Genomic DNA, 20,373 nt, shown 5'->3' with positions numbered 1-20,373 from the left:
CAGGAAGAATCAGTGGATCATAAACATGAGGGAGTTTATGGCTGACTATTTTTCCCCTCACTCGATGACACTTTTCTTGTTGTCAATATAGGATTTTACAGGATTTTACAGTTACAAAGCATTTATTTCCAGCATACACACAGGCCAAAAGAACCATGCCAGCATTTTGTGCTTCACACAAGAATCCTTCAACCCGTCTTCTACCCTTCACCAGCAGGGTAGCATGGTGGTTAGCATAAATGCTTCACAGCTCCAGGGTCCCAGGTTCGATTCCCGGCTGGGTCACTGTCTGTGTGGAGTCTGCACGTCCTCCCCCTGTGTGCGTGGGTTTCCTCCGGGTGCTCCGGTTTCCTCCCACAGTCCAAAGATGTGTGGGTTAGGTGGATTGGCTATGCTAAATTGCCCATAGTGTCCTAATAAAAGTAAGGTTAAGGGGGGGGGTTGTTGGGTTACGGGTATTGGGTGGATACGTGGGTTTGAGTAGGGTGATCATGGCTCGGCACAACATTGAGGGCCGAAGGGCCTGTTCTGTGCTGTACTGTTCTATGTTCTATGTCTTCATTTAAGTCCTTCAACGTATCCTTCCATTTCTTTCACCCTCCTGTGCTTATGTAGCTTCTCCTTAAATGCTGCTCTGCTATTCCCCTCAACTATTCGATATGGTACTGAATTCCACATCCTGGATTAAGCTTCACTTTAATTGTTTCAAAGAAGTAAGTTAGTGGCAGCATGGTGGTTAGCACAGTGCCAGGAACCTGGGTTCGATTCCAAACTTGGATGACTGTCTATGTGGAGTTTGTACATTTTCCCCGTGTTTGTGGGGTCTCCTTTGAGAGCTCTGGTTTCCTCCTACAGTCCAAAAATGGTGGATTGGCCATGCTAAATTGTCCCTTAGTGTCCAAAGATGTATAGGATAGGTGGGATTATGGAGGATAGGGTGGGGGAGAGGGCCTAGGTAGGGTGCTCTTTCGGAGGGTCGGTGCAGACTTGATGTGTCAAATGGCCTTATGCAATGTTGGGATTCTATTCCATGAATAATGCCATGAGATATTAGGAATGAAAGGGTTAACATATTCACAGTCAATATTCCTGTCTGCTTTATGGCAAGGCTTGAGCCAAATGGGTGAAAACCTTCATTAGAATACTGGTCAAATAATTTACTTATTCATGTTCTGTAATCTATGACTAATATTGTACATTACATTTTAAAGGTTGTGGCAGTTTAATATGATACTTGGATTGCAACGCAGAGATTGAGAGTTCACATATTACTATGATAAGTTGTTAAAACCAAATTTGATAAATATTTCGCTTGTGAGTTAGTAATGGCCATGAAAGTTTCTGAATTGTCATTAAAAACCTACTGGCTCACCAGTTAAGACATTACTCCAGTTTCAAGCAACACGGTTGATTTGTAATGCATGCCAGACAGCTAGCAACGGCTAATAAATGTTTGCTGCTCAACGACAAACAAATCTAAAACAGAGAAGTGGGTTCAGCTTTGTGGGGCACTGGCAGCAGTATTGGGGAAAGTGGGATCTGACCTGTTGGAACAGACTACACCTGAATTGTGCCTGGGCTGATTTCTAGCGAGCTGAATAACTACGGAAATGGGAGAGAGTTTTAAACTGAATAGTGGGGGCAAGGGATCAAGGGCAAGGGATCAAAGGCAAGGCCGGCACAGTAGCTCAGTGGTTAGCACTGTTGTTTTGCAGTGCCAAGGTCCCAGCTTTGATTCATGGCTTGGGTCACTGTCTGTGCAGAGTCTGCACGTTCTCTCTGTGTCGGCATGGGTTTCCTCCGGGTCCCGTAAGACGCGCTTGTTGGGTGAATTGGACTTTCTGAATTCTCCCTCTGTGCACCCGAACAGGTGGCGGAGTGTGGCGACTAGTGGATTTTCACAGTGACTTCATTGCGGTGTTGATGTAAGCCTACTTGTGACAATAATAAAGATTATTATTATCAAATTGGGGGAGATGTGGTATGTCAAAGAGGAGCGATTTCATTGAATGTTTTAGAACATTCTGGAAGCAACCAGAGGACAGGCTATATTGATCTGATATTGTGAGAGGATTAATTGATACCTTACAACCTTTTTTATTGTAACAAGTAGGCTGACACCTCAACAAAGTTACTGTGAAAATTCCCTAGTCGCCGCACTCCGGTGCCTGTTGGGTACACAGAGAGAGAATTCAGATTGTGCAAATTACCTAACAGCACATATTTCGGGACGTGTGGGAGGAAACCGGAGCACCCGGAGGAAACCCACGCAGGCACTGGGAGAACGTGCAGACTCTGCACAGACAGTGACCCAAGCCGGGAATCCTGTGAACCTGGTGCCAAAAAGCAACAGTGCTAACCACTGTGCTACTGTGAAGGCACCATGAGGTAGCAGCAATCGTAATATGATTAAATTTTCCATTCAATTTGAGGGAGAGAAGGGTGCAACTAAGACTAGTATTTTAAACTTAATGAAAGGGCATGAAAGCAGAGTCTGCTCAAGTGAATTGGCAAAGATGCTTAAGTGATAGATGAGCAGGTGTTTAGTGACAGAAATTTAAAGGGGTATTTCAGAATATACGAATACGATCCTGGCAGTGCAGAAGGAGGCTGTTCAGCCCATCGAGTCTGGACTGACTGTCTGAAAGAGCATCCTATCCAGGCTCACACCCCTGCCCTATCACCATAACCCACATAACCTGCACATCTTTGGACATGAAAGGACAATTTAGCATGGCCAATCCACCTAACCTGCACATCGTTCGACTGGAGGAGACCTGAGCACCTGGAGGAAACCCACACAGATACTGGGAGAAAGTGCGAACACTGCACAGACAGTCACCCAAGGCTGGAATTGAACCCGGGTCCCTGGCGCTGTGAGCCAATAGTGCTAACCACTGTGCCGCCCTAATAGACACATGCCAATGAGAAAGAAACATTCCAAAGGAAGGCTCCATCATCTGTGGTTAATTAAAAATATTAAAAACAGGATTAAATTTAAGGAAAGGCATTTATTTGTGCAAAGACAAGTGGTAGGTCAGTATATTGGAAAGAATATAAAGGACATCAAAGAATATAAAAAAGTTTGATATGGAGGGAAAAACTACAGACGAGAATAAGCTAGCTAGTATTATAAAGGTGGAGAGTAAGAATTTCTATAGATACTTAAATAAGAGCAAGGTGAGCATTGCTCCTGAAAAAGTGCACCTGAGGAATTGGTGATGGAAAGTATGTCCAAGGTGGATGAATTAATCAGGTATTTTGCATCTGTCTTCACAATAGCGGATTCCAGTAACATCCCAGAATAATTCTAAATTCAGAAACGGGAGGGAGGGACAATCATCAGGTCGTGGTATTGAGCAAATTGTTGAGTCTGTGGGCTGACAAATCTCCATGTCCAGATGGACCTCACCCTAAGGCCTTGGAAGAAGTGGTTGATGAGATAGTTTATTCATTGGTTTTACTTTTCCAATGTGTCCTAGATTCAGGGAACATTGCATTAGATTGGATACAGCAAATATGACTCCTTCATTCAAAAAGATAAATAGAAATCAGGAAATTACAGACAAGTTAGCCGAACATCTGTTATGGGAAAAATGTTGGAAAATATCATTAAAAATGCTACAGCAGAGCACTTGAAAACATTCAAGGCAATCAGGCTGAGTCAATATAATTTGTGAAAGGGAAATCATGTTAAACTAATTTATTGAAGTTCTCTGAAGTAAGTCACATGTGCCATGGGTAAAGGGGAACTGGTGGATGTACTGTATTTAGATTTCCAAAAAGCATTTGATAAGGTGCCACACCAAAGGTTATTGCATAAAATAAATGCTCATGGTGCAGGGGGTAACATATTTGGCATGGATTGAAGACTGGCTAGCTAACAGGGACCAGAGAGTTGGCATAATTGGGTCATTTTTCCAGTTGGCAAGATGTGACATGTGGTGTGCCATAGGAATCAATGCTCAGGCCTCAACCTTTTCCAAATTATATAAAAAACTTGGATGAAGCGACTAAAGGTATGATTGCTAAATTTGCTGACAACACAAAGATAGGTAGGAAAATAAATTGTGAAGAGGACGTATAGAGAAGCTAAGTGAGTGAGCAAACATCTAGCAAATGGAGTATAATGTGGAAAAATTTGAAGTTGTCCATTTTGATGGAAGAAAAAAGATTATTATCTAAATGGTGAGAGATTGCAGAGCTCTGATATAGAGGGATCTGGGTGTTCTAGTGTATGAATCACAAAAGACTGGTATACAGGTACAGCAAGTAATTAGGAAAGTTAATGAATGTTATAATTTATTGTGAGGGGAATTGATAACAAAAGTAGGAGGGTTAAGTTTCAGGGCATTGGTGAGACCATATCTGGACTATTGTGTACAATGTTGGTCTCCTTAGTTAAGAAAATATGTAAATGCTTTAGAAGTAGTACAGAGATGTTTACTAAACTAATACCAGGAACGGATCAGTTGGCATATGAGGAAAGGCTGGAGAAGTTAGGTTTGTATCCATTAGAGTTTAGACAATTAGCGACAATTTGATCAAAATATTGTCTGTCAAACCTCAGGCACTTCGACCAGTTTATGATTCAAATGTTTTACCTCGATGCCTTTCTTTGAGAGATGAACAAAGGACAAATACAAGTATCTGATTCAACCAAATTTATTACTAAAACACAGTAAAACAATTACCCCCCTTAAATGATCCCAAATAATAATAATCCCAAGATTCTTAATACTATCTGTGCCGATGAACTCAATCGAGCTGAGAGTCCAGTTCTCGGAGTCTCGGATGTCTCAGGGCCTTAGTCCATGAAGGTGGGTCTCACATATTGCGTCCTTCCATCTCTGGTGGTCTCTTCTCTCATTTAAGACAGAGATGAGGGGAATTATTTTCTTTCAGAGCATCAAAAGTCTTTGGAACTTTTTTCCTCAAAAGGCAGTGGAAGCAGAGTCTTTGAGTATTTTCAAGGCAGAGGTAGAGAGATTCTAGATTAACAAGGGGGCGAAAGGTTATTGGAGTAGGCAGGGATGTGAGGTTGAAATAACAATCAGATCAAACATGATGTAATTGAAAGGCAGAACAGGCACAAGTGGCCTGGAATTCTCTAATCCCACAGCAGAGAGTCCACGCCTTTGTAAACGCCGTCACATTTTATGACCGCGGGAATGGGCCAACCTCACGACTAATTCTGGCCCGCAAAAGGGGTCAGCGCGGCACTGGAGCGGTTCACGCCGCTCCAGCTGCTGATACCGGTGCGAACTAGGCACCGCGGGATCTGCCCATGCGCAGTGGCACCAGCGCCAATGCGTGCATGCGCAGTGCTTTCCTTCAACGCGCCGGCCCCAACGCAACATGGCGCAGGATATCGGGGCCGGCGCAGAAGAAACTAGGCCTCCAGCCAGAGAGGCCAGCCCGCCAATCAGTGGGCCCAGATCACGGGTCAGGCTATATCGGAGGGCCCCCCGTGGTCCACAGGCCGCCCCCCGACCCTGCCATGCCGAGTTCCCGCTGGCTGAGAGCAGGTGTGGACGGTGCCGGCGGGACTCGCCGTTTTCACGACGGTCGCTCGGCCCATCCCGGGCCGAGAATTGGCAGGCCAGCTGCGTAGAGCGGCACCCGACCGGCACTGTGCCAACTACGCCAATGCCAATGGCGCTGATTCTCTGCTCTGAGGAGAATCGCGTGCCGGCGTCGGGGCGGCGTGGCGCGATTCACGCCGGTCACGGGGATTCTCCGGCCCGGCCGCGGGCTGATAGATTCCCGCCCCTGATTCCCGCAGGACATGTGGGGCGAGATTTCCGCTCTCCGACGCCAAAATTCCGTTCGCCGATCAGCCAGAGAATCCATGTTGGTGCCGAAGTCAGGGGTGGCGCCGCTTTTACGAAGCGCCGCCCCTCCAAAATGGTATACTCTAGGAGTACGCCGCATGGACAGCCTCAGGACGTTACCTGAGGCCCTCCCCTCCGATGCTCCGCCCTCGACAAGCCAAGTTCCTGATGGCGTGGGTCTCTCATGCTATTTTATGTTGGGAACTCGGCATGGTGGCTACGGACTGAGTACAGCGCCACTATAGTCAGGGAAGAGCTGCTCCGCGGGCAGGGGTGCCTTTGGCAGGGGCTGGGGACACTGGTCGGAGGTGGTCTGGAGTGGCGAGCCTGGCCAACGTGAGGCACTATTTGGCAGGCTGGGTACATGCGTGGTCGGTGCCTTGTTGTCCTGTGCGGTCTCTGCAGTCTGCCTCCATGCGCCTGCGCAGCCATGGACCCGGCAATTCTCCAGCCATATCGGCAGCTAGAGCCAGGTGTTCTACGCTGCGTGCCGACTAGCCCCCCCACCACTCAGGGGATCGGTGGCCATTTTGCGCCATTTGTTTGGTCGGAAAAGGCCACCACTCCCACGCCAGTGTCAGCACTTCCCAAGATCATTTAGGAACAGGAATAGGACATTGGGCCTGCCAAACAATCCTTTTCTGATCCTGTGGTGGAGATTCTCTGGCCTCCCCCCGCAGTGTGTTTCTCGATGGCTGGGGACAGCCTGCCATTGGCCAGCAATGGGATCTTCTGGTCCCGTTGCTGTCAATGGGATATCCCATTGAATCCATCCACGCCACCGGGAGACATGCGGCAGGGACGCACCGTTGGCAGGATCGGAAGATCGAGACAGCTTGAACAGATCGGAAAATCAAGCATGGATATCAATGTCTTCTAACTACCTTCTCACCCTCTCCTTAAACCTAATGATAATCATCTGGCCCCATTTGTGAACCTCTGGAGGAATCTTTCTCCTGGATTGTTTCACCCTTCAACAAGGAGCAGATTATCTGCCTCCTATATCCATCTTCAACATCCTCTTTTTTTATATGCAGAGGCATGAAAACTAGTCTATTGCCCTACAGAATCAGAGTATTGAGCTATCAAAGAGCTGACTAGTGGAGTGGGTGGGGGTAGGAGTGGGAGTGGGAAAATTCAGAGCACAAAATTAAGTACAGTAATATTTGAAGTGTAAAATACTTAGAGCTGTCATGATATGCAAACATGCAGGTAATGAACACGTAGAATAGGACACGACCAATGAGCAGTCAGGACACTCAGGGTGGTATCTCACTATAAAAGGGATGAGGCATTCACACCCCACCTCTTTCCACAGACCAACATCTACAGAGTGAGACAGGGTGTATCCTCAGCATCACACCCCAGCACGTGGCTTAGAGCAAGGCTGGTTCAGTTAGACTGAGTTACTACATTTAGATTAGCAGAGAGTCAAACTCATTGAGAACTGTTAATATTTCAATAAAACACATTAAACTCACTTCAAAGTCTGGAACATCCTTTACTCAAAACTGCATCAAGTGGTAGCTTGTGTTATTCCAAATTACATAACACAAGCGCCTTCAGTCATCGAAGCCTGACAGTTTGGTCTTCACTCTTTAAATCTTCTATCTCACTCTGCCACCCTTATCTGTTCTTGCCTGCGTGTGGCTGCAGACCCACAGAAATGTGGTTGACTCTTAACTTACCTTTGAAATAGTTTTGCAAGCTATGCTAGTCAAGGGCAATTAGTGATGGGCAACAAATGCTGGTCTTGCCAGTGATGCCCACATCCCATGAAAGAATTATGGAAATTTTGGGGCGACACGGTAGCACAGTGATTCGCACAGGCGCGATTCCCAGCTTGGGTCACTGTCTGTGTGGAGTCTGCACGTTCTCCCGTATCTGCGTGGGTTTCCTCAGTGTGTTCCGGTTTCCTCCCACCGTCCAAAGATGTGCGGGTTAGGTGGATTGGTTGGTCATGCTAAATTGCCACGTAGTGTCCAAACATTAGGTGGGGTTGCTGGTTTATGGGATTAGGTAGGGTGCTCTTTCAGGGGCCGGTGTAGACTCGATGGGCTGAATGGCCTCCTTCTACACTGTAAATTCTATGATCTATGAATAAAGAACCCTATTCCTTTAAGATTCTCTGTAAAATCCACATTTTTGACAAAGACTTTGGCCATTCCCCTATTATTTACTTCTTGGCTTAGTGTCCACTTATTATGCCTCTGTGAAGAACCGTGGCACATTTGCCTATGTTAAAGGCTCTATATAAATGTCCCTCAACCCGAGAGCAACCTCTTCTTCATATTGCAAGACATCCATCTGACCATTTAGCTCTGCCTCAGTGTGGTTTTGTTCCACTAGGATCTATATTCAAACTGTTCAAACTCCTGTCATGTACAACACTTACAGCCCCAAATAGCGAAGGTTTTCATTCTACACCTATCAGCTTGGAATTGAAACCCAGTAAAACTGTGGGACTCCCTGCACAGTCTGACCTAGTGCACTACTTCTTCCCCTTGTTTCAAGTCAACAAGTGCAAAGGAATCACAGAATATCACCGAGAAAAAAAATACAATATTTTCAAACATAGATTTTATTCAAAATCAACAATTAAAGGCACTTTACAGGAGGATCAAATTTGAACCACTCTGCTACATCTAGCATATAAAATATATGCTGTTGTGCAAAACAAAACCCAACAATCAATATACAGCCTTCTTCTCATATACAAAATAGACCAAAACAGATCAATATCTTCTGTAAGACTATCTAGAAGTATCAAAGTAAACAAACAATGATTTATATACAGTCTTTGTTGACTCTTTTAGAGGCAATAACCTTAGTGTTTTTTGGCAGATTTTGACAGGTGATTTCATAGTCGGCTAAGATTAAGAAACAGTCTGTTCTTGGCCTCTCAATCCATTTTCCTCTGTATCAATATTCATGCTGTCATCCCCATAAAAATAGCAAGGTGGTCTTGCAGGGGGAGCTTCGATGATTAAGACTCCTTCAGGGGACAAGGATGCAAAGACTGTCACAGGGTCAACTTCGATGGGCAGCCTGAGGAAGCACAGAACGACACAATATTGAGCAAAGCTGTCACATCAAATCCTGTAATCTTGACCCAATTGTGGGTTCAACAGTTATGCCTCGCGCATCTATAATATAATTTTGTTGTTTGTCAATTGTATTTTATACAAAGCCGTTTAAAAGAAGCACATGTTACAGAGATAGCAGATGAAGCTTATAAATTGTGGTAAGTGCTGGCCCAGCCAACGATGCCCACATCCCATGAACAAATTTTTTTTAAAATCCCACAACAATGACTGCATGTTAAAAAGTACTGCATTGTCTGTACAGCACTTACATCTTAGGATCATATAAGGGGGCTGTATAAATGCAAGCCCCTCTTCCTTTTAAATGCGACCAGAAAAATAACTACTATTTTCATTATCTTCAGAGATAACAGATTCATGTTCATTGGATACTTGAAGAGATGATCAGAGTCGTATCCAAATCCATTCAGCTTTTGCTATGTTGCACGTGTTTCAAAACAGTTCATACTTGTATCTACATTGACTTCCATCTATCATTCATTCGGCTGTGTGCTTAATTGATCCAAATCCCTTTGAATGCCATCGGTCCACATTGTACTTGCCCTAATCGTATTTTATAACATTTTATAACAGGAAGTACAGTTCGCCATATTATCAATGTTTTCTGTGAGACAAATGATCCAGAACAGAATCCTGAGGAACTTCCTCCTTATTTTTGCTCAGCCAGCTAAATTCCTGTTTGTTTCATGAACCTCAGTCCTGCTTAACAGCCTCACAACGGGAACATTAATGAATTAATAAATTCTATGAAAGTACGCATTAATTTTTTTATTTGTTCATGGGACATTGGCGTCGCAGGCTGTGCCAGCGTTTATTGCCCATTCCTAATTGTCACTGAGGGGCTTGTTAAGAGTCAACCACATTGCTGTGGGTCTGGCGTCACATGTAGGCTGGACCAGGTAAGGACGGCAGATTTCCTTCCCTAAAGGACATTAGTCAACCAGATGGATTTTTACGGGAATCGACAATGGTTTTACGGTCAGCATTAGAAAATTTTAATTCCACATTTTTTCACCAGTTGCAGAGAAGGATTTTGAACCTGGGACCCCAAAGCATTAATCTGGGACTCTGGTTTACTAGTCCAGTGACAATACCACTACGCCACCATCTCATCTATTAAATAGAGTGCCAAAAGTTGCTTTCACTGAGCTGTACACAGCAATATAAGTGTCCCTTTATAAGTATCCCCTTGATGAATCTTTTATGGAAGCCTATGCGTGCCGATTAACTTAGTAGCTGAACAGGAAGGAGGGAATCTGTTTGAGTGACACGGGTGGGGGTTTAAGGCACTGCCTGCTGCTGGAATTATCTGGTCCTGCAGACAGTCAATGGACTTTTGCCTTCATCTGCAAGTCCCTCCATGGTGAGGGCAGAAAATCCCGGCCACAAGCTATAAGCAGAATGCTTTTAATTTGCTCTCATTTGTGTGTGATACATAGAGGCTTGTTTAGCACAGGGCTAAATAGCAGTTTTTTAAAGCAGACCATGGCAGGCCAGCAGCGCAGGTTCAATTCCCATACCAGCCTCCCCAAACATGGTGCCGGAATATGGCGACTAGGGGCTTTTCACAGTAACTTCATTTGAAGCCGACTTGTGGCAATAAGCGATTTTCATTTTTTTCATTAAATCGCTCCATTTTCATTTTGTGTTGATTGTGTTCGGAAGCAGACATGCTCCTTTGCTTATAGGATCTTATTGGTCGGAAGCAGACATGCTCCTTTGCTTATAGGATCTTATTGGGTCCAATTCATTGCAAAACTGTTGAAATAGAGGCCTTCAAACTCTAGAGAGGTTCTCCTGATTTTCTGCAACGCAGGACGAGACCCACAGAACCACCCCGCCCCCTCCCCTGCAAGAAAATGCAGAACCTGGAAGAATCTCTGAAAAGTTTCAGAGCCAGGGAAGGTCCAGGAAGTTGAATGAGAATCTTTTTATTAAAAAAAAAGTGATACATGAAGCAATACTTGGGGTATATCACAAAGTCACTCTTATCTCCAAGTCTCTTTGTTTGGGTTATGAGAGGCATCAGGTATTGAACATGGAGGAAAGGTGAAAGTAAATATGCAAAATTTGTTCTGAGTAGTTAATCCCAAGATAAACATGTGGCGGAATTTAGAGAGCCTGTTCACCGCTGGTGCAAATCCCGTTATGGCCACTAAATCTCGTGAGAGGGCCATAATGTGATTTGCGCCAGTGAGACCTCAGTTTGTGATCTTTCCGGCCTCCCCAACTGTTGACGTGATCAGGTTCACGCTCAGAAAGGATGTGAACCTCATTTCCATTCATTTTAATCAATTTAAATAGTCTTAAGTGGCTTTACGCCATCACATCCGCCTACGTTGGATCCTCCTCCTCCCCAGCATTGTGACATCAGGCCAGTGTGATTCACTACTGGTTCTCAAAAACAAGCAAGAACAAGTCATAATGACCACGCCGAGGGTGCGGAGGTTAGTATAGCCCTTGGGTTGTGAGGGACATGGCCCTTGCCAACACACTGCCAGGTTGGAATTGCCAGGTTGCCAGCAGCGGGCCCTCTCGGAGGGGCCATGGTTGATTGGGGGGAGGGGGACGTTGTTCATGCATTCGAGTGGTGGGGGGAGTTCGCGATCTCTGTTGGGGGTGGGGTCCATATTTCAGTAGGGGACTTCCCGATCTTTGTGCGGGGGCAGGGAGGGTTATCTCTTTGGGGAAGGGTTTTGTCACATTTTCTGTTGCGGGGGGAAGGAGGACCTTTGTAAATAGTGCCCCCATCTCCGAATCCCAGCGTCTTTAGGCCTGCCCCCAAGCTGGCTGTATGATCCTCATCAGAACTCTGTAATTGCACAGAGTGCTGTTTATCCAGGTGAGAAAAGGTATCTGTGAAGCCAGCGAGTTTCACACAGCTCTCCCACCAGATCGAACACTCTGAAAACTTGGGAAAGTTCCACTCATGGATTAGAAAATATGGGGATGTGGAAAGCCTTGTGATGCTGGGGCAATTTCCATTGCAGCAGAGGATGCCGACAGGAAACTTATATTTTCAAGATTATGAAGAGATTTAATAGGGTGAGTAGGGAATGACTGTTTCCCCTGTTTGGAGAGACAGAACCGCATGGTAATAAGTTTTAAATTGTCACTAAGAAACATTTTTAAACAGAGTTATTATATCAGAGAATGCATTGCCACAGGGAATGGTTGTATAATGGAAGGGCTGAAATGCATCTGAAGCAGATGGAGATACAGATCGACAAGAGAAAGCAGGGAAGATGGATTAATTTTTAATTGCTCTCATGGAGAGCTGGTACAGATATGAAGGCCATTTTTCTGTTTGATAAACTCTTTGGAAAGGTGGTTAGTTCTGGTGGCCAGTATTTGGGTTTTGGAAATATATGACTACCTGGCTTGCCATAATCATGCGAGTCCGCCATGAGGCAAGCTGACTGTTGGCTGCCATTTCTGCTGAGCTCAATAATGCCTGTCACTGAAAACAGAAGTACAGCTGTCCTTGTATATGAAACATGATGTCAGCAAGTGAAGAAGAAATTGATTTTTGAACCCCCAAGGTGGTGCAGAGCAGAAAGAGCTCAGAAAGGTGCACAGAAATGTTCAAATTAGAAAAGTGAAGCTGCTAAAAAAAAAAAAGAGTTCAGGAAAAGCACTGAGCTGCAGAATAAGGACAAAGGACAAGCGTACAGAAAAGGCAAATTCATATCGAAGGCTGCAAGTAAAAGTAGAGTTGGTGAACATGCAGACTTTGGAAACTTTCCAATCCCAGTCAAAATGAATGGTGATACATGGCAGAATTGGCAGGTTTTCCTCTGACAATGGCAAAACTGTGAGATTGCAACAGACTTAATTAACAAGCCTGAAATCAATAAGAGTAGGAACACTGTTAACACTGCGTGGGGGGGGGGGGGGGGGGGGCACGACTGCTACAAAAGTGTATACCACCCTATATGCAACCACTGAAGAAATAAAAAAGACGACAGAGATTTTGAATGCCATTTAGAACCTTTAGTGAACGTTACATATGAATGATATGTATTCAACACTGGAGAGCAAGTTGTATAAGAGACCATTGAACATTATGTGACTATGGACGACAACTTGTAGAATCATGTGAATTTGGACAGCTAAAAAATGATCTGATCAGGCATGCAAGACCTCTCGGTGAGAGCAAGTTGACTGAAAGATGAGAAACTGATGCTAAATAAAGCAATGTGTTGAAATGCGGAAGTTGTGAAACATCAGCTGGAGTATATGTATAGCAGAATAAATTACAATATACATTATGCTGAGGCACAGTCCAGGCTAAAAGAGCAGAGCCATTGCAGACAAAACAAAAGATGCAGGTACTGCAGAGGAAAGCATACAAATGAAAAGAAGAATTGCATAGCATGGAAAGAGTAGTATTTTAACCGCAAGAAGCTGAATTATTTTGCACATAAGCGCTTGGCGAGAACAAAGCAAAACAAGCCTGAACAGAAGGCCACTGGAGAGTTATCAGCAGAAGAGTGTGATGAACTAAACACGATACAGCAAGTTGGTTCAGTCATGTTTACAGGTGACAAATAGTTTGTGATTGTTGCAATGATAACTACAAAGGGAGAAAAGCAAACAAGAAATGTCAGATAGATCTTTGTGAGTCACGCAATATATTCAACTTCTCAGACCTGTGCGAAGTGGCTCAACATGGCAATCTGAAAATAAAACCCTCAAAAGTAAGGTTAAGGCCATATGACGGCAGGATACTCATACTGACAAGACAAGTTAGTCTGACAGCCTCGTGCAATGGCAAGGAGGAAGATTTAGAGGTCGAGATCATAGATGCCAAAAGCTTGGGCTTGTAACCCTGAATGTGCCAACAGAGAAAGGGCAACAAAAGACCTCAAAGAAAGAGCAATAAAAGATCCCAGAGAGAGGGAAACAAAAAAGACTCCAGAAACAGGAAGACAGAAGGTCAAAGATGGAGGAAGGCAATACTTAAGCAAACCACAAGATGGTTGCTGTCCACATCAGCCAAAAGAAAATGAAGCCGTTCAACAGGAAAACATTCACATCAGAACTGAAGTGGAAGATTTGGAGGGTAATATTCCAGCTGAGTATATACCATTGAAAAAACAGAGGTCAAGTCCCCAATAACCGCAATGGCACATCAGTCACTAAGGCACCAAGGGCCATGGGAACGACACTCTCCAGAAAAAGAACAGCACAGAGATCAACAATCAATGTCGATGCAAACACATTCTATTCAGAGCCTGCATGGTTTGAAGAAACTTTCCAGTCGTTCATGCCACTGGGATCTTCCGGTACCACTGACAGCACACCGCTGTCACGGGTTTCCCGGCAGTGAGCGGTGCATTCAACACGAAACCCCGAAACCCCATTGACAATGATGGGACCAGAAGATCCCGCCGCTGGCCAACGGCAGGCCACTTCCATCACTGCAAAACACATGGTGGGATGCACGGAAAATCTCACCCAATGTGTGCATCGCACGTGCAGTGACTGACTAATAGAATAATCAGTTGTAATGCATGCGAACATAAGAACCAAGAACAGGAGCAGGTAATTCAGCCCCTTGAGCCCGCTCTGCCATTCAATATGTTCATGGTTGATCTCCTCTCAGCTTCAACTCCACTTTCCTGCCCGTTCTCCATAACCCTTCAACCCATTGCTAATTAAAAATCTGTCCATCTCCTCCTTAAGTTTACTCAAAATCCAATTTAGTGTGGCCAATGTACCTAACCTGCACATCTTTGGACAGAGAGAAAACAGGAGCACCCAGAGGGAAACCATGCAGACATGGAGTGAATATACAAACTCCACACAGTCACCCATGAGCTCTTATTTGGTGCAATAAACTTTGATGTGGCACTTTTATCAAATGTTTTCTGGAAATCCAAGTACACCACATCACCAGCCAAGTTGCTTGTTGCTTCCTCAAAGAACTCTAATAAATTAGTCAAACATGATTTCCCTTTCACAAATCCTTCCTGTCTCTGTCTGATTGCATTAGGATTTTCTCAGTGTCCTGCTATAGCTTCCTTAATAATCAGTTCCAGCGTTTTCTCTCTGACAGATGTTAAGCTAACTGGCCTGTAATTTCCTGCTTTCTGGGTGGAATCTTTCCCAAAAAATGGTAAAGTGTTAGGTTCAATCAGAAAACTGGTGTGTTTCTCCCCAGAGAAATTGGCACATTTCCCCACGAGATCTTCCCACACTTTGCCATTTTTTGAAGGGGAAAGCGTGTTTTGCGCTGTTATTGGGAGGGTCAAACCTGGCTCCATATTTAATAGGAGCAAACTAAGAAGGACTGCAAGGAATACCGATACAAGTTTGGAATTCATATATGTAAACATATAAATTGGTGCTAAATTGCAAATTGTGTAGGAATATGATTTACCAATGGCACCAATCGAAAATGTTGCTTAGAAATTCTGAGGACTGGGCCCTTAATATTCAGAAATATGGGCTGATAAGGCATGGAAAAGAGGAAGGCAATGATAGTGCTGATGAGAGAAAACATTATTGGAAAGGGCAGCATTGTAGCATTGTGGTTAGCACAATTGCTTCACCGCTCCAAGGTCCCAGGTTCAATTCCCGGCTTGGGTCACTGTCTGTGCGGAGTCTGCATGTTCTCCCCTTGTGTGTGGGGGTTTCCTCCGGGTGCTCCAGTTTCCTCCCACAGTCCAAATATGTGCAGGTTAGGTGGATTGGCAATGATAAATTGCCCTCAGTGTCCAAAATTGCCATGTCAGATTCAGCGCTTGGAACCTCATTAATTATGCACAGGCTGGTTCCCCTCCCATTCTCTGGTGGATCAGCAGCGGATTCATCCACCCGCCCTCAGCTGATGGGTTTGAAGGTCCAACACCATATTTAAATGCCTGTCCAGCACATTCTCTCCAGCCCAGCTGTCTTCACAACGTGAACAATGTCAGCGACCCAGGGGGGAAAGGCTATCAGTCTCAATGAGAAGTTTATTCTTTGATTCAACCAGCCTCCCCCATGAACCCATCACCTGCAAGGCGCCCACCCTCCACTTGTACCTCTACCCACCACACCTGGCATCTTTGTGCATCCCCTTCCAGTAAATGGTCTGGTATCCCTTTGACCTCCCTGCTTGGGTGATTTTCACAGTGTCTTGTCAGGGTCCAGCTTCCCTCCCCTCTGCCTCCCATCATGAAACTCCTCCTCCTTGTACTGCCTTTCCTCCACATTGCTGCCCCCTTGTCTTCATCAGGCACCTCTCCTCCCAGCTTCACCATGTACTCCATCCCCAGTCAAACTTTGTTGCAGTGGAAGCATGAGTCTGACAACACAATGCTATCCAAATAGACACTGGTGTGTGGCACCATGGAGAGAGAAGGGGAGGAGATCCTTGTACTCCCCAACCCCAGGCTCAGTACTGATCTGGCTTAGTGTACAGGAGATCCATGGGTCCAGTGGTACGGTACTGTCCATGAAGGCCAACGTGGCATGGAGATGGAGGCAGGAACCGGTCTGTCCCGGCAGAGTGATAAACAGTGCATCAGGAGCATTGCAGCACTATGTCAGTTCTGCACTCACCTCAAAGTCTCGTGAACTGAGGGCTGTCTTGTGGATGCCGACCTTTATCAATTGGGTTTGATGCTGATGAAATTTCCCGCTGATGTGGCACAAGATTGGAAGGCCTGATCGCAGTTGTTTTAGTGGAGCATTCATGAGATGCAAATGGAATTCATGCCACCTGCCAGCAGGAAGAGCACCCCGCCATTAATCGAATTGCAACCCGACTTCACACTGGTTAGCCTCTGTCTTTTCGGCTCTCCTCAGATTTGTTGTGTCTGCCAATCCGCCACCAAACCCGAGTGGGCTGGGTGAATTCCATCCAGGGACTTTAATTACTGATTAGATTTGTTTATTGTCACGTGTACCGAGGTACAGTGAAAATTATTTTTCTGCGAGCAGCTCAACAGATCATTAAGTACATGAAAAGAAAAGGAAATAAAAGAAAATACATAAAAGGGAAAAGATTAGAACGATTGTAAGTAAAAAGTGGATCTGTTGGGGAGAGCTCGCAGAGTCGTCTCGCTCCGGCGCCATCTTCTGACTTAGCTGAACCAGAACTCAGTTGATCCATCCTACTTACTCAGTCTGGTCTACATGTGACTCCAGACCTACAGTAATGTGGTTGAGTCTGAACTGCCCTCTGAAATGCCACTCAGCTCAAGGGAAATTAGAGATCAGCAATAAACGTTGGCCCGGCCAGCAACACCCATGTCCCATGAATGAATTAAAGAAAAATATTCAGCAAGTCTGCCAACATTTGTAACAGCCCCCCACTTGTACAGTTAAAATCAGGACCAACGTTTCAGATCAATGACCTGTCATCAGAGCATTCTGACCAAAGGTCCCTTTTCCCCTCTTCGCAGACGCTGCCAGATTTGCTGGGGCTTTCTGGCCATGTTTCAATTTTTAGTTCATTCTCGAAATACTTTTTGACTTAACAGCTTTACGGTGCAAATAGGAAGAGTTCACGTGAAACTTCTCTGTTGTTATTCGAACAAAGTCATCAGTACCTTTGAAATAAACATTTTCACTTGAAATAGCGGACAAAGGAATTGCATACGGCCCGTTCAAACTTCAACCGAGCCCCAAGTGCCACAATGAATGTGGAAAAATATCAACATTAAGAGTAAAGGGCCAATAAGCGACCTTTGGGATGACTCCAGCCCGTGCCCTCGCTTTCCCAGTCTGTCCCCAGTATTTTAAAGCGACGGTCAAATTGGGTTTGGGAGGGGGGGGGGGGGGGGGGGGAGCGTGTGCCCTTTAGCCCCAGTCGTTGCCTTCCAGGTCCAGCTGGCTGTGGGCACCATTATGAAACCGACGCAATTTTGGTCATTGTTACTCAGCGCGATTCCATCGCCAAATAAGGCGTTCGTTCCTTCAGCAAGCAAGGAATCCCACACAAGCTCATGAACTCTCTTTCTTGGCGTTTCCTACGCAGTTTAGACCATGAAAGCGACAATTGAAAGCTGAAGTTTCACATTGAAAAAAAACGGAAACATATGTGCACCTCGCGGTGACCCCCATAAACGCCCATTTTTCTTTTGGGTGTCTGCTACTTACTGGATCTTTTTGGTGAAATTTTTTGAGACTATTCCTCCTTCTTCTTGTTGTTCTTCGTGTTTCCCTTGGAACGACACAGAGGGGGAAAAGGCAAATCAAACCACACGAATCTCAAAATCTGATTTGCTCCGCAAAACAACCAGTCCCAAGTAGATGTGCCTTTGCACATACCCCCTGACAGACCATGGTCATTACATTGTCTCTTAGCGGGATCTGGGTCTATCCTTAGCCTGCAATCCCTACCCCCGCCCCCCCCCCCTCCCCCTCCCTACCCCATCCCGATCACCCTCCACATTTCAACTTCGAAAATATCAAGCTAGTCCTTTTGAAGGACACACAGAAACGCATCATTCTACTTATTAAGCAAGCCTCAAAGATATATTTGTGGTGATATCCATTGCACGTCACCCGTGTTTTCTGGCAATGGGTCAATTTTAGAACAGCCGGCAGACATGTCCTGTGTCAAAGATTTAATTTTGCTATTTCCCCCAGTCTCCTGACTTTAATTTATTCAAAGTCAAATAAAATCCTCAAATAGTGTCCCTATGTGACCCTTGCTTTCCCACTTGTATTTTCGAGGCCATTGAATTCGATCAAATACAGCCAAATAAGGCAGGCAGTTTGTCAGTAATATTATATATCGAAACAATGCTGGAAATACCCAGCAAGTCACGAGAAACATTGTGTGGATTGTGTAGAGAGCAAGTGTAAAAAGCCCTTCAATCTGAACTCGTATTGGGATTGAGGGCTCTTCCAAGTGCTGGCATGTATCTTGCCCCATTGTCTGATTACCTTAGGCTGAGGCGGACTCCACTCCTCACTCAGCCCCTCTCCTCCATCAGTTCCCCCCTCCTCCCTCAGTCTCCCCTCCTTCTCCCTCAGTCCCCCCTCCTTCTCCCTCAGTTCCCCCTCCTTCTCCCTCAGTTCCCTCTCCTTCTCCCTCAGTCCCCTCTCCTTCTCCCTCAGTCTCCCCTCAGGCCCCCTCCTCACTCAGTGAACCATTATCACTCACCCCTCCTCACTCAGTCCCCTCCTCATTCATCCACCCGTCCCCCTCAGTTCCCCCTCCACCCTCAGTTCCCCCTCCCTCCTCCTCACTCATCCACCCCTCCTCCCTCATCCACCCCTCCTCCCTCATCCACCCCTCCTCCCTCATCCACCCCTCCTCCCTCATCCACCCCTCCTCCCTCATCCACCCCTCCTCCCTCATCCACCCCTCCTCCCTCATCCACCCCTCCTCCACCCGCAGCCCCCTCCGATTGCTCAACCACTTCTATGACCTCCTCCTGTGATTCCCCTCCCTCAGCCCCCTCCTCACCCAGCCCCCCTTTTTCTCAGCCCCCGAACTTCCACAGCCCCCTCCTCCTTCCTGGGGCCCCCATCTCCCTCTTGTAGCTATGTGTGTGTGTGGGGCGGGGTATCTGGCCTTTCCTCCCAGCCTACCTGATATCTCCACGAAGCTATCCTTGGTCTTGATGGTCAGCTCCTCGGGGGCGAAGCTCTGGACGTTGACGCAGACTTTCCAGGGCTCTCCCGGGCTGATGCTGGGCGGGCTCCTGGCCTCGGGGTAGCCGGTGTAGCGAGCCGTGTAGTGGGGCGGCGCCGGCGGACTGTGGACGCCCGGAGCCTCCCGCGCCGAGCCGCCGTTGAAGGACGACCTGAGGGGACCCGGCCAGGTAGAGGTCAGCCTGGGCCTGGCCCAGTCGGGCCAATCGGCCGTGAAGTGCTCGGGAAAGGCCGACATGCCGAACTCGTCGTCCAGGAAGCGAGAGGACAGGCCGGGCTCTCGGAAATGGTCCCTGTTTCCCCGGTGTCTCCCCGGGATCTGACAGGAGAAGGGCACCTGACTCTCAGCCATTGCTGCTTCAGCGGGAATCCTCCACCCGGGGCGAGCCACCTCAGAGAGTTTGTCTTTGGATTGCTGTCTCCCCCTCACTCACTCTGTGCCACCACCCCCTCCCCCAGACTTTATAGTTTGCTGGGGATGAGGCCACCGCCAGTTGTCATCTGTTTAATCTGATCTATGAGCAATCGAAAGGAATCCGACCCCCCCGGGGGAATCAGCCCTGTTCATTTTACGTGGGCTGACCAAGTTTAGCCATGCCCTCTGACTGGCTGAGGAGCACAGCCCTGCCTATTTAAAGCAAATCCAGTCATCCTTGTTTACCAGCCCCCTGGTCACCCAGAATGGGGTGGGGGAGAAAGAAAGTATTTGATTCACAAACCCCGCCCCCCCTCGCCCAAACTGTTTGCCCGCCCCCACCCCCACACAGCCAAAACTGGCTGCCCCCCCCACCCACAGCCCAAACTGTATGCCCCCCGGAATCCGACCCCCCCCCAAA

The 20,373-nt window shown here is 46.3% G+C and overlaps 1 protein-coding gene across 1 annotated transcript; it reads right to left on the bottom strand.

Moving 5' to 3' along the window:
• Positions 1–8,395: 8,395 nt before the first annotated feature.
• hspb8 (heat shock protein b8) lies at positions 8,396–20,113 on the bottom strand. The gene is made up of 3 exons (XM_038791351.1): positions 19,475–20,113; positions 18,032–18,095; positions 8,396–8,882 (listed from the first exon to the last, which is right to left on the bottom strand). Exons 1-3 carry the CDS (start codon positions 19,887–19,889, stop codon positions 8,711–8,713), a joined length of 651 nt encoding a protein of 216 aa, XP_038647279.1. The 5' UTR covers positions 19,890–20,113; the 3' UTR covers positions 8,396–8,710.
• Positions 20,114–20,373: the final 260 nt, after the last annotated feature.

The sequence above is a fragment of the Scyliorhinus canicula genome, chromosome 1 (assembly GCF_902713615.1).
Source record: "Scyliorhinus canicula chromosome 1, sScyCan1.1, whole genome shotgun sequence".
Taxonomy (NCBI): Eukaryota; Metazoa; Chordata; class Chondrichthyes; order Carcharhiniformes; family Scyliorhinidae; genus Scyliorhinus; species Scyliorhinus canicula.
Note: the sequence above shows the minus strand (reverse complement) of the source record. Positions and strands in the feature narration are given on the sequence as shown.

Excerpts from the sequence above, each read along its gene's own strand:
- hspb8 (XM_038791351.1), bottom strand. The coding sequence starts at position 19,889 with ATGGCTGAGAGTCAGGTGCCCTTCTCCTGTCAGATCCCGGGGAGACAC. Across the intron at positions 18,096-19,474 it reads TAGCTTCGTGGAGATATCAG|GGAAACACGAAGAACAACAA; the intron begins GTAGGCTGGGAG and ends TGTCGTTCCAAG. Across the intron at positions 8,883-18,031 it reads AATTTCACCAAAAAGATCCA|GCTGCCCATCGAAGTTGACC; the intron begins GTAAGTAGCAGA and ends GTGCTTCCTCAG.